The following is a 13,371-nucleotide window of genomic DNA, read 5'->3' on the forward strand; positions in this document are numbered from 1 at the left end:
CTGGCACCAGCAGGAGGCCGGTCCATGTTTAGTCCTGACTCTGGCACCAGCAGGAGGCCGGTCCATGTTTAGTCCTGACTCTGGCACCAGCAGGAGGCCGGTCCATGTTTAGTCCTGACTCTGGCACCAGCAGGAGACCGTTACAGTCTAATCTACTGGAGACAAACGCATGGATAAGTCTCTCCAAATCTGGTTTGGACACTATATTTTGGATTTTGTCAATGTTTTTTAGATGGTAAAAAGCTGCTGATGTTATTGATTTGATGTGTTAAAGCTCAAGTCTGAGTCCATTATTACCCTCAGATTTATAACTTGGTTTGTAGGTTTTAGAGCGAGACTCTGGAGGTGACGCTGACACTTTGTCTTTGTTTCTGTGACAAAGACGATGATTTGAGTCTTGTCTGAGTTCAGCTGGAGAAAGTTGTTCTGCCTCCACACACTGACTCTGGCACCAGCAGGAGGCCCTCTGGCACCAGCAGAAGGCCCTCTGGCACCAACAGGAGGCCCTCTAGCACCAGCAAGAGGCCCTCTGGCACCAGCAGAGGGCAGCAGGAGGCCCTCTGGCACCAGCAGGAGGCCCTCTGGCACCAGCAGAAGGCCCTCTGGCACCAGCAGAAGGCCCTCTGGCACCAGCAGGAGTCCGGTCCACACACTGATCTGTTGGATGCAGTGACAGAGTGAATGGTCCATATTCACCTGCGACAGTGAAACATAGATCTGACTCGTCTGCATCATTGTGATAGGTCATGTGACCTAACGGCAGCATGTAGAGGTTGAACAGAAGGGGTCCCAGGACCGACCCTTGTCCCCGTCCCCACAGGTCAGGGGCATGTGGTCTGAGACACAAAGTACTTCCTGTCTTCCAGATAGGACCTTAACCAGTTTAGGGCGGGGCCAGTGATGCCCACCCAGTCCTCTAGTCTCTGTAGGAGGGTCCCACCCAGTCCTCTAGTCTCTGTAAGAGGGTCCCACCCAGTCCTCTAGTCTCTCCTCTAGTCTCTGTAAGAGGGTCCCACCCAGTCCTCTAGTTTCTGTAAGAGGGTCCCACCCAGTCCTCTAGTCTCTGTAAGATGGTCCCACCCAGTCCTCTAGTCTCTGTAAGAGGGTCCCACCCAGTCCTCTAGTCTCTCCTCTAGTCTCTGTAAGAGGGTCCCACCCAGTCCTCTAGTCTCTCCTCTAGTCTCTGTAAGAGGGTCCCACCCAGTCCTCTAGTCTCTGTAAGAGGGTCCCATGATGGACAGTGTCAAAAGCAGCATCAGATCCAACAGAATTAAGACTGAAGCTTTGCCCGTGTCAGTGTTCAGGCGGATGTCATTTGTCACCATGACAACAGCAGTCTCAGTCACCATGACAACAGCAGTCTCAGTCACCGTGACAACAGCAGTCTCAGTCACCGTGACAAAAGCAGTCTCAGTCACCGTGACAACAGCAGTCTCAGTCACAACAGCAGTCTCAGTCACCGTGACAACGGCAGTCTCAGTCACCGTGACAACGGCAGTCTCAGTCACCGTGACAACGGCAGTCCCAGTCACCGTGACAAAAGCAGTCTCAGTCACGTGACAAAAGCAGTCTCAGTCACCGTGACAACAGCAGTCTCAGTCACCATGACAACAGCAGTCTCAGTCATCGTGACAACAGTCTCAGTCATCGTGACAACAGCAGTCTCAGTCACAACAGCAGTCTGTCACCATGACAACAGCAGTCTGTCACCATGACAACAGCAGTCTCAGTGTGATGAGCTCTAAAACCTGAAAAACATCTAATGAGTCGTTTATTAAGAGTAAATCTGTGACTGTTGTAAACGACCTTTTCAAGGACTTTGTCCCAAAATGTCAGATTAGAGATGGACCGGTCATGACTCAGGACTGACCACTCCCCCTGAGCCCTGGCCCCTCCCCCTGCTCTTCTTTAGAAGAGACTTTATGATGCAGTTTTCAAAGACGTTGGGAATGTTCCAGATTGAAGCTTTAACTACGTGAGTGATGCTAACAAACTGTTCAGAACAGACTTTAGAAATCTGGAAGTCACACATACATTAATAATACAATCAGTCTGTAGAGAAGGCCAGTTGGAATAAAGTCTAATCTAGTCTGGCAGTAATGTAACATTTGGATACCAACCACCATAAAACAACAACAACATCATTTGAAGTAATTTTATTTATTTACATTTGATGAGTTGGAACAAAGTTGATGTTGTAGTACTACAACATACCACTAGATGTCCCTCTGGAGACGTGTCCAGTGTCCCACAGAACGACTCTACTGTACATTTGTAAACAGATTGTATTTAAGATCATTTTTGTTTTGTTCAAATAATCAAAATGTAAAACATTTACATTATAAAAAAAGAACACTTTTTAGTCGAAAGGCTGAGAAACAGTCAAATTGCAGTATATTTTATATTCAGTTTGTTCATTACATTTAATACTTTAAGGGGAAAATATTGTGACAAAACTACAAATCAGAAAACTACACGTGATCAAGACTCAATTATCAAAAGGCCCAAACATTTTATTACAAATATTGAAATTGAGATAAACAAACTTGATACGGTTGAGATTTCACTCAATCATAAAGTCTGAAATATCAAACGTTCTGCTCTGATGTTCACACCATCATCAGAACAAACCTCTCACCTAAGAAACAAGAAAGAATTAAGTAACTACATATGTGCCTTTTAACACCTGAGAATAAGGCTCACAGTGAAATATGTGGGCGTAGCCAGAAGATATGCGGGCGTGGCCAGAAGAGTCTTTTCTGCAGCTGCTGGTGAAGTCATGGAACACGGAGGATATGGATATTTATGATGAGCACATTCTTTTGCTCCTGGAGTTTGTTCCTAAATCTCACAACTTTATTCTCAAAATATGAAACATTTAAGGAGAAACAACATCAAGAAATCATGAAAAAAGATTTGACAGCGCCAGGACATAATGAGAGCCTTATACTCCACACTGGGACTCGGGGCCCCTCACTGCAGCGTCTGGTAGAGGTGGCCCCTCCGATAGGCTTCGGGTAGAGGTGGCCCCTCCAATAGGCTTCGGGTAGAGGTGGCCCCTCCAATAGGCTTCGGGTAGAGGTGGCCCCTCCAATAGGCTTCGGGTAGAGGTGGCCCCTCCAATAGGCTTCGGGTAGAGGTGGCCCCTCACTGCAGCGTCTGGTAGAGGTAGCCCCTCTGATAGGCCCTCAGAGGGTAAAAGGTGGCCACCACAAACCTCCCGTCGAAGGTGCGTCCGGACAGCAGCTTCTGGGCCTCTTTGGCGTCACTGGAGCTCGAGTATTCCACAAAGACCTGGACACAACAGCACCAGTCACATGACCAGTATCACCTCTGACCCCTCAACAGATCTGACCAGTATCACCCCTGACCCCTCCACAGATCTGACCAGTATCACCCCTGACCCCTCCACAGATCTGACCAGTATCACCCCTGACCCCTCCACAGATCTGACCAGTATCACCCTGACCTATCCACAGCCCCTGACCCTTCCACAGATCTGACCAGTATCACCCCTGACCCCTCCACAGATCCGACCAGTATCACCCCTGACCCCTCCACAGATCTGACCAGTATCACCCCTGACCACTCCACAGATCTGACCAGTATCACCCCTGACCCCTCCACACATCTGACCTGTATCACCCCTGACCCCTCCACAGATCTGACCAGTATCACCCCTGACCACTCCACAGATCTGACCAGTATCACCCCTGACCCCTCCACAGATCTGACCTGTATCACCCCTGACCACTCCACAGATCTGACCAGTATCACCCCTGACCCCTCCACAGATCTGACCTGTATCACCCCTGACCCCTCCACAGATCTGACCTGTATCACCCCTGACCCTTCCACAGATCTGACCTGCATCACCCCTGACCCCTCCACAGATCTGACCTGTATCACCCATGACCCCTCCACAGATCTGACCAGTATCACTCTGACCTATCCACAGCCCCTGACCCTTCCACAGATCTGACCTGCATCACCCCTGACCCCTCCACAGATCTGACCAGTATCACCCCGGACCCCTCCACAGATCTGACCAGTATCACCCCTGACCCCTCCACAGATCTGACCAGTATCACCCCTGACCCCTCCACAGATCTGACCAATAACTTGGCTGATGGCATTACCAGCTGGTTTCCCTGGAGACGGTGACGTTAAAGACACAAAGTAATATCATATTTAACAGTAGAAAAGTTCTCTAGAACATTTAAAGAGAAAGTACTACGACATATTTGAGCACATTTCTGTTTGAAATATCATCATTCAAATATGACGACATCAGCTCATGAGGTCAGAATGTGGAGCTCTAGAGGTCAGAGGTGTGTCCCATCAGGGCTGAGGGTCTGACCTGTCCTTTTCCAGGGTTCTCTTTGGGGATGAGGACGGACACCACAGATCCGTACTTCTGACACTCGTCCTTCATGTCCTCCAGGATGTCTGAAAACACACACACTTTACAGGTGGAGGCCACGCCCCGAAGAAGAGGAGGCAGATATAGGTATATATCTATATCTATACATCTATAAAAAATAAAATAAAGAATTACCTTCGTACTCTTCCTCGTTGTGCAGATGGCTGTCGTCTATGAGGTTGAGAAGGCGAAGGACGGGAGAAGGCAGCAGCACCAGCTCCTCGATGTATGGAGCTGCACACACAGACAGACACACATACACATTAACTTCATATATATTGCAATCACATAAAAAGTGCACTTTAAGATGCCACTAGGACAAAAACAGGACACAGTTAAAGAGGCCGCAGGCCCAGACGGCCGCGCAGGCCCAGACGGCCGCGCAGGCCCAGACGGCCGCGCAGGCCCACACGGCCGCGCAGGCCCACACGGCCGCGCAGGCCCACACGGCCGCGCAGGCCCACACGGCCTCGCAGGCCCACACGGCCTCGCAGGCCCACACGCGCAGATGTGAGCATGACTTACCAAAGGGGACACTGAAGAAGGGGCTGAGCAGAGCCGTGGCTGCAGTGCATCTCTGCTGAGGGTTCTTGGCCAGCATGCTGTGGACAGTGACAGGAGAACACGAGTTTAACTCACCACACGCGCGCACACACACACTTGTAAAACTAAAACGGTCAATGAGACTGGGACGTGACACACAACTATATATTCAGATTATATTGGCCCATCACTGATTGCCCTGACCACAGGCCTTTGCTGTAACTGCATTAACACTCTGGACTCTACTAAATATATTACAAACAAATGGGAAGAAGAAGGTGACCTTGTTTTGTACATCTCAGTGGAGAACCACAAAATCACATGTTGGAGGGAATTCTGTTGGAAATGCAACTGTTGGAGAAACTGTGGCACCAGGAGACAAACCCCCGTCACATGTTCCGGGACAAACCCCCGTCACATGTTCCGGGACAAACCCCCGTCACATGTTCCGGGACAAACCCCCGTCACATGTTCTGGGACAAACCCCCGTCACATGTTTTGGACCGTCCTGTGGCTCCGGGATTTCTGACTGAAATGATTCATAATCTGCAGACGTTTTTTGACATTACCGTTCCACTCAATTTTAGAACTATGAACTTGGGCCTCAAAACTCCTGTGAATGGATAAAGAAAAATAATCAGGTCAGGAGAACACAGGAGGAACCGTCAGAAGGTCAGGAGAACACAGGAGGAAGAGTCTGAAGGTCATGAGAACACTGGAGGAAGAGTCAGGTCATGAGAACACACGAGGAACAGTCAGAAGGTCAGGAGAACACAGGAGGAACAGTCAGAAGGTCAGGAGAACACAGGAAGAACAGTCAGAAGGCCAGGAGAACACAGGAGGAAGAGTCTGAAGGTCAGGAGAACACAGGAGGAACAGTAAGAAGGTCAGGAGAACACTGGAGGAACAGTCAGAAGGTCAGGAGAACACTGGAGGAACAGTCAGAAGAACACAGGAGGAAGAGTCAGAAGGTCAGGAGAACACAGGAGGAACAGTCAGAAGGTCAGGAGAACACAGGAGGAACAGTCAGAAGGTCAGGAGAACACAGGAGGAAGAGTCTGAAGGTCAGGAGAACACAGGAGGAAGAGTCAGGTCAGGAGAACACTGGAGGAACAGTCAGAAGGTCAGGAGAACACTGGGGGAACAGTCAGAAGGTCAGGAGAACACAGGAGGAACAGTCAGAAGGTCAGGAGAACACAGGAGGAACAGTCAAAAGAACACAGGAGGAACAGTCAAAAGAACACAGGAGGAAGAGTCAAAAGAACACAGGAGGAAGAGTCAGAAGGTCAGGAGAACACAGGAGGAAGAGTCAGGTCATGAGAACACAGGAGGAACAGTCAGAAGGTCAGGAGAACACAGGAGGAACAGTAAGAAGGTCAGGAGAACACAGGAGGAACAGTAAGAAGGTCAGGAGAACACAGGAGGAACAGTAAGAAGGTCAGGAGAACACACGCGGGCGTGTCAGGTCATGTGGGAGGCACCTCTTGATCAGATCTCGGAGGTGGTACACAGGAATTGCAGATTGCGCCTCATTCTTGCTTCCAAAAATCTGGTCAATGACGGCTGCACTGTTGTCCTGAGGGAAGAAGAGGAGTTATGGGGACAATATGCCAGGTACAGTGCATCGCTTTATACACAGGACCCGAGAACTCTCCGGCAACTCAACAGGGACGGGGAGGACGTTACCATTGCACCTGATTAAGAACGCGTCACGAGGCACATTGCACTGCGCTGGATCCTGAGCTTCTCACACGAGGCACAAACTAAATTAAGAGTGTTTTTACAAGAGTTTGTTTATAAGAGTTCTATTAAGAGTGTCTTTTAAACTTCTTATAAGTTATCTGTCCTTTTCCTCTGTATCTACTGCGCAACAATGAAATTTCCCCATGTGTGGACAATAAAAGAATCTCATCTTAACTGGCTGGAAATGGTCTACAGTGGGACGACACAGACTTCTACATGAACAAGAGCAGACTCAAGGAAACGACGATTAAACTGACTGAACTGTAGATGAATCTGAGGTTTGAATGATCGAGATGAGATGTATTTTCTGTCATGTCTTCATCTCTTATATCATCATATGTAGACTCTCTTCACTGTTTAAAGGGACAGCAGATGGACAGCAGAGGGACAGCAGAGCAAGCCAATTCTGGTACAGGTAGAACCATTCATGAACGTTCATGATCCAGTTAAATAAACATAATGCTTGCGACCCAACGACGCCATAATGTGCCACAGTTTGAGAATCATTGCTGCTGGGCTGAAACTAATGATCATCTTGGTAATCGATTGGTCAAGCAATGAACATGTCCCGCTTGAGAAGATACAAACATCACACTTTAGTGCAGTTCTTGATTTGTCCTTCTCACATGAACAGGGATCGTCCAGTAGAAACAGCTTTGAGCATGTGATCTGCTAATGCGAACATCAAGAGCAGTGCTGTGCCTCAACGTGCAGGCCACAAGACGCTTTCATACAACCACTATTTGTATAAAACAATCTGCAGCTATAATTATTAACCCCATCATTGGCCGAGGTCAGCATGACACGGACAGGATTATATTTGTCTACAGTGCAAACATGGCACCTCTTTATGTGGCAGAAGAGCATTTGAGAAAGACGGGTGCCTGCAGCGCTGCGGGAGGGACTGGGCCAGAGCGTCTGGAGCGTCCAGAGCGTCCGGAGCGTGTGACTGACCGCGTGCATATACAGACAGACTAATAGACCTGCAGGAAACACTGTACCTCCCACTTGTGTGAGCGCACCGTCTCCTTGAGTCTGGTCCCTGAGTACATCTCCAGTAGGATGATGCCCAGGCTCCACAGGTCCACAGATGCAGTGCAGTGGCCCTCGAGTTCCACTCCAGCCTGGGCCAGACTGTTCTGCAGCTCCGCCTCAGGGGCCCGGTACCCGTCCGTCTGGATGTACTTCACATCCTGCATCAGAAAAAAACATATCCTAAATAAAAGTATCAGATTTAGATGTGTTCTAAATCCTAAAGGCGCTTTAGAGTCGACTGGAGCCATCCAGGAGAAACAAACAACAAAAAAAACAGAAAAAGACCAGAGCGAGCGAGCGAATCCATTCAATCCAACGAAAGAAAAGAAAATCAAGGCAACTAAAACCAAAAGTCCCATTCAGCCCAGTTCAAATTTGTCCCATTTCAAATAGAGTCCAAATGTAATTTTTTTCCATTTTGTGAATGTCCAATATAATGTCTGTCCCTGATCGTCAGTGTAATTTATGTGAGGGCCTTTTCTGCTGCAGTTAACTGTTGTGTCCATGGCAGGAGTCCTGAGGTCCAAATACAGAGTCCGGTTGAAGAAAGATCAAGTGTTGGAGCGATTGTTAGAACATGGAAGAGGCTGAAGATGGAGCTCCATGAAGATCTGACCTCGTGGGGTTCAATGATGATAAGAAAGGTGAAGAACCAGCCCAGAACTACAGGAGGAGCAGGTCTATGACCTGAAGAGAACTGGGACCACAGGTTCAAAGGTTACTATGGTAACACACTACGACGTCATGGTTTAAAATCATGCATCGCACAGAAGGTTCTCCTGCTTAAGTCACATGTCCAGGTCCATCTGGACGATCCAGAGTGAGCAAACCAGGAAGAACATGTCCCAGAGCAGTGCTGCTGGTGCTGCGGTGGTGCTGCTGGTGGTGCTGGTGGTGCTGCTGGTGGTGCTGCAGTGAAGGGAAACTACAAAACCAAACAATCCTGTGTTCGCTCATTTCCATATCGGAGCCAATAGAAGCCGAAGCCCCGCCCACCGCGTTAACCTAACCGCTGAGATAAACACGCCGGAGCGGGCGCCGGAGCGGGCGACGGATATCACTATTTGATTCACTATCTGCAAAAGAAAACTGTAAAACCTGTGCCAGGATTTTAAAATATATATATATTTTTTTATTCCGACCTGGATTTTTTTTCCAATGTTACAGGAAACACACCATTTATTTTTTTGGGCCTAAATTGTTTACATCCTGCCTATAATCTGTGATATTCAATTTAAAAGATATTTACTTGTATTTTGATTTCTACATGATACAATGTTATTTGGGTTCCACAGCTACAGCGTAAAGAGTGAAACGTGTTTAATGATCTTAAATGTTCTTCACTATGAAAAGGTCTTGACTGGATCAGACTTGAAGCCTTAAAGTCTAAAAAGTTATTTTTTTTTTTAAGTTTAAGGGTTGAAAAAGACAAAACTACAGTGTTTCTCTTAATTGTGAATAATCGTAAAATCTTGATTTTTCCCCTCACAATAATCGTGACTCTAAATGTGATATTGTGACATCTCTACACACGGGTCATCAGGTCGAATACTTTGGTAACTAATATGGCTGCAACGATTACTCGAGTAAATGGAGTAATTTGATTATTATTTTATTGACAGATTTAAAACACCTCACACTCGCCTGGTTTCCCTCCTTGAAGCTCAGGCCAAAGTCGATGAGTTTGAAGCACTGGTCGTCCGCGCACCACAGGACGTTGCGTGGCTTGAGGTCAGCGTGGACATAACCCTCTCTGTGGAGGAAGGCCAGACCCTCCAGGACGTCCCGGGCACAGTGCTGCACCAGCCACATGGAGTGACCCTGCTGGGGTCTTTCACTGAGCGGGGCCCCGGCCCTCAGCAGCAGCTCCGACACACTCACGTCCAGTAGCTCCAGCAGCAGGCAGCGCGTGGAGACCCCGGCGCCACTGTTGTGTGTGAAAACACCGTACAACGTCACTGCAACACACAACACACTCCTGAATAATGCCTAGGACGAGAGTGTGTGTGTGTGTGAGAGAGTGAGTGTGTGAGAGTGAGTGTGTGAGAGTGAGAGAGTGAGAGAGTGAGTGAGTGTGTGAGAGTGTGTGTGTGAGAGTGAGTGTGTGTGTGTGAGAGTGAGTGTGTGTGTGTGAGAGTGAGTGTGTGTGTGTGAGAGTGAGTGTGTGTGTGTGAGAGTGAGTGTGTGTGTGAGAGTGAGTGTGTGTGTGAGAGTGAGTGTGTGTGTGAGTGTGTGTGAGAGTGAGTGTGTGAGTGTGTGTGAGAGTGAGTGTGTGTGTGTGTGAGAGTGAGTGTGTGTGTGTGTGAGAGTGAGTGTGTGTGTGAGAGTGAGTGTGTGTGTGAGAGTGAGTGTGTGTGTGAGAGTGAGTGTGTGTGTGAGAGTGAGTGTGTGTGTGAGAGAGTGTGTGTGTGTGAGTGTGAGAGTGAGTGTGAGAGAGTGAGTGTGAGAGAGTGAGTGTGAGAGAGTGAGTGTGAGAGAGTGAGTGTGAGAGTGAGTGTGTGAGAGTGAGTGTGTGAGAGTGAGTGTGTGAGAGTGTGTGAGAGTGAGTGTGTGAGAGTGAGTGAGTGTGTGTGTGAGAGTGAGTGTGTGTGTGTGAGAGTGAGTGTGTGTGTGTGTGTGAGTGAGTGTGAGTGTGTGAGTGAGTGTGAGTGTGTGAGAGTGAGTGTGTGAGAGTGAGTGTGTGAGAGTGAGTGTGTGAGAGTGAGTAAGAGAGTGAGTGTGAGTGAGTGTGAGAGAGAGTGAGTGTGTGAGTGAGTGTGAGAGAGTAAGTGTGTGAGAGTGAGTGTGAGAGAGTGAGTGTGTGTGTGAGAGTGAGTGTGTGTGATAGTGAGTGTGTGTGTGAGAGTGAGTGAGTGTGTGAGAGTGAGTGTGTGAGAGTGAGTGTGAGTGTGTGAGAGTGAGTGTGAGTGTGTGAGAGTGAGTGTGTGTGTGAGAGAGTGTGAGAGAGTGTGTGTGTGAGTGAGTGTGAGAGTGAGTGAGTGTGAGAGTGAGTGTGTGAGAGAGTGTGCGTGAGAGAGTGAGTGTGTGAGAGTGAGTGTGTGTGTGTGAGAGTGAGTGTGTGTGTGAGAGTGAGTGTGTGTGTGAGAGTGAGTGTGTGTGTGAGAGTGAGTGTGTGTGTGAGAGTGAGTGTGTGTGTGAGAGTGAGTGTGTGTGTGAGTGTGAGAGTGTGTGTGTGAGTGTGAGAGTGAGTGTGTGAGAGTGAGTGTGTGAGAGTGAGTGTGAGAGAGTGAGTGTGAGAGAGTGAGTGTGAGAGAGTGAGTGTGAGAGAGTGAGTGTGTGAGAGTGAGTGTGTGAGAGTGAGTGAGTGTGTGAGAGTGAGTGTGTAAGAGTGAGTGAGTGTGTGTGTGAGAGTGAGTGTGTGTGTGTGAGAGTGAGTGTGTGTGTGTGAGTGAGTGTGTGTGTGTGAGTGAGTGTGAGTGTGTGAGTGAGTGTGAGTGTGTGTGTGAGTGAGTGTGAGTGAGTGTGAGAGAGAGTGAGTGTGAGAGAGTAAGTGTGTGAGAGTGAGTGTGAGAGAGTGAGTGTGTGTGTGATAGTGAGTGTGTGTGTGAGAGTGAGTGAGTGAGTGTGTGAGAGTGAGTGAGTGTGTGAGAGTGAGTGAGTGAGTGTGTGAGAGTGAGTGTGTGAGAGTGAGTGTGTGAGAGTGAGAGTGAGTGTGTGAGAGTGAGTGTGAGTGTGTGAGAGTGAGTGTGTGTGTGAGAGAGTGTGAGTGAGTGTGTGTGTGAGTGAGTGTGAGAGTGAGTGAGTGTGTGAGAGAGTGTGTGTGAGTGAGTGTGAGAGAGTGAGTGTGTGAGTGAGTGTTTTCAGGGCCACAGTTGTACCGATGTTCTTGTGTCCCTGAATGTCCTCCAGGACACTCCTCTCCTTGTAGAAGCCGTAGTCTCCTGCGTGAGACTTGGCCTGAAACTCTTTGACCGCCGCGGTGCTGGTTCTGCCGGAGCTCACCTGGTACACGGAGGCCGACACCCCCTGACCGAGCCGGGCCTGGACCGTCCAGATCTCCCCAAAGACCTCAAACAGCACCGGCTTCACACTGGGCTCCGCCATGGTCTGCGGCTCTGAGGGGCCACACTGCGCCATCACGCACAGGACACGGGGACAGGCTGGAGCAGCACGGACATGGCACCACCGGGAACCGACAACAATCACATTATCTCCACCGAGTCCAGGCCCCGGGGTCACGCTGCTCACAATGCACCACCTCCTCCTCCGTCTACACTTCCATGTCTACGTCTCCACCGCGGACATAAAGACAGTTTGAAGTGTCTCTTCAACCGCGTCCCGGCTCCAGCTAAACTTCTGACAAGTTTACTCCGGTCTAACTAAGCACTTCCGGTCTCATTCTCCTCTTACTCTGGTCTGCCCTCTGGTGGAGAGGAGTGGCAGCATATATATATATATATATATATATATATATATATATATATATATATTTATATATATTTATATTTATATTTATATATATATATATATACATATATACATATAAATATGTATAAGATATATAAATATGTATGTATAAGATGAGTTGGGAAGTGAGGAAAGCTGTAAAGAACGGTACATAGGTGAGACTAAACAGCCTCTACACAAGAGGCTCTATCAGCACAGAAGAAATACTAGTTCAGGACCACAGAGCGCCGTGCATCTGCATCTTGAAGCCTCTAATCACTCGTTTTAAGACGGTGAGGTGAAGATTTTAAGCAGGGAGAAAAGATGGTTTGAAAGAGGAGTTAAGGAAGCTATTTTTGTTAAAAAAGAAAGACCTTCTTTAAACAGGAATGGAGGGCTAAGATTCAATATTCCTGGTATCTATAATGGTATACTGAACCCCTGGAAAGGTAGAGGACCAGGACCAGGACATTTAGATGCTCATCAGGTCCTCAGGGTGGTTGAGCCAGTGTCTCACAAAGACAAAGAGGATTCTAATAGCCCATTAAAATTCTGAATAGGCTAGCTCGGTAGATACAAGGGGGGAGTTTCTGTTGAAACAAACAACTCTTTCTACTTCAGGAAGGCTCCGCCCAATGGGCTGGACTTACCACAGAATAGGATAAATATCGGAGTTCGCGACCTAAATTCTTTTATTGACAATGACTCTTGGATGAGAGTCGAAACGTCTATTTTTTCTAACTGAGTCCAGATGACTACAACTGAAGCTTTTTCTACTATGGAACACGCTTGGACGAATGAGGGATTACACCGACATGTATAAGATATATATTTATATATATATATAAATATATTTGCCACCCCGCTGGTGGCACAGGACACGCTGGTGGCACAGGTCTCGCTGACCAATGTCTGTGGTCAGCAATAGGTCAGAATCTTCAGTGTTCAGTATTTTGAAAGCCAAAAATAAAATGTGTGTCATAAAAGTCTTTTTAAATTCAAACTGACTCTTCATCCTCATAACTGTGTGTGGGGGCCTCACACTGTTATGTGAGGCCCCCTCACGTAATTGTGTGGGGGGGGGCCCCCCTCACATAACTGTGTGGGGGGCCTCACCTCGGCCTCACCTCGGCCCCAGTGGGTGGCTGGTCTTCCTTCCACAGCCTGGTGTTGACCATGTTCTGAGATATGACTCATGTTTAGTGAATGTTGGACGGAGCTGCACCAGAAGCCTCCCCCCG

General features: G+C 48.2%; 1 protein-coding gene across 2 annotated transcripts; it reads right to left on the reverse strand.

Moving 5' to 3' along the window:
• Positions 1–2,377: 2,377 nt before the first annotated feature.
• uhmk1 (U2AF homology motif (UHM) kinase 1) lies at positions 2,378–12,034 on the reverse strand. Of its 2 annotated transcripts, XM_072438898.1 has the most exons (9): positions 11,563–12,034; positions 9,389–9,702; positions 7,711–7,902; positions 6,448–6,542; positions 4,949–5,025; positions 4,559–4,657; positions 4,361–4,449; positions 3,169–3,294; positions 2,378–2,994 (listed from the first exon to the last, which is right to left on the reverse strand). In XM_072438898.1, the coding sequence occupies exons 1-9, from the start codon at positions 11,819–11,821 to the stop codon at positions 2,974–2,976; spliced, it is 1,272 nt and encodes a 423-aa protein (XP_072294999.1). In that variant the 5' UTR covers positions 11,822–12,034; the 3' UTR covers positions 2,378–2,973. The 2 variants fall into 2 exon arrangements, with proteins under 2 accessions (XP_072294999.1, XP_072294998.1); XM_072438897.1 differs by lacking the exon at positions 2,378–2,994 and having other exon boundaries at positions 3,079–3,294; positions 11,563–12,033.
• Positions 12,035–13,371: the final 1,337 nt, after the last annotated feature.

Source organism: Eucyclogobius newberryi, unplaced genomic scaffold (assembly GCF_026437365.1).
Source record: "Eucyclogobius newberryi isolate DKJ021-1_F unplaced genomic scaffold, fEucNew1.0.hap1 SCAF_9, whole genome shotgun sequence".
NCBI lineage: Eukaryota > Metazoa > Chordata > Actinopteri > Gobiiformes > Gobiidae > Eucyclogobius > Eucyclogobius newberryi.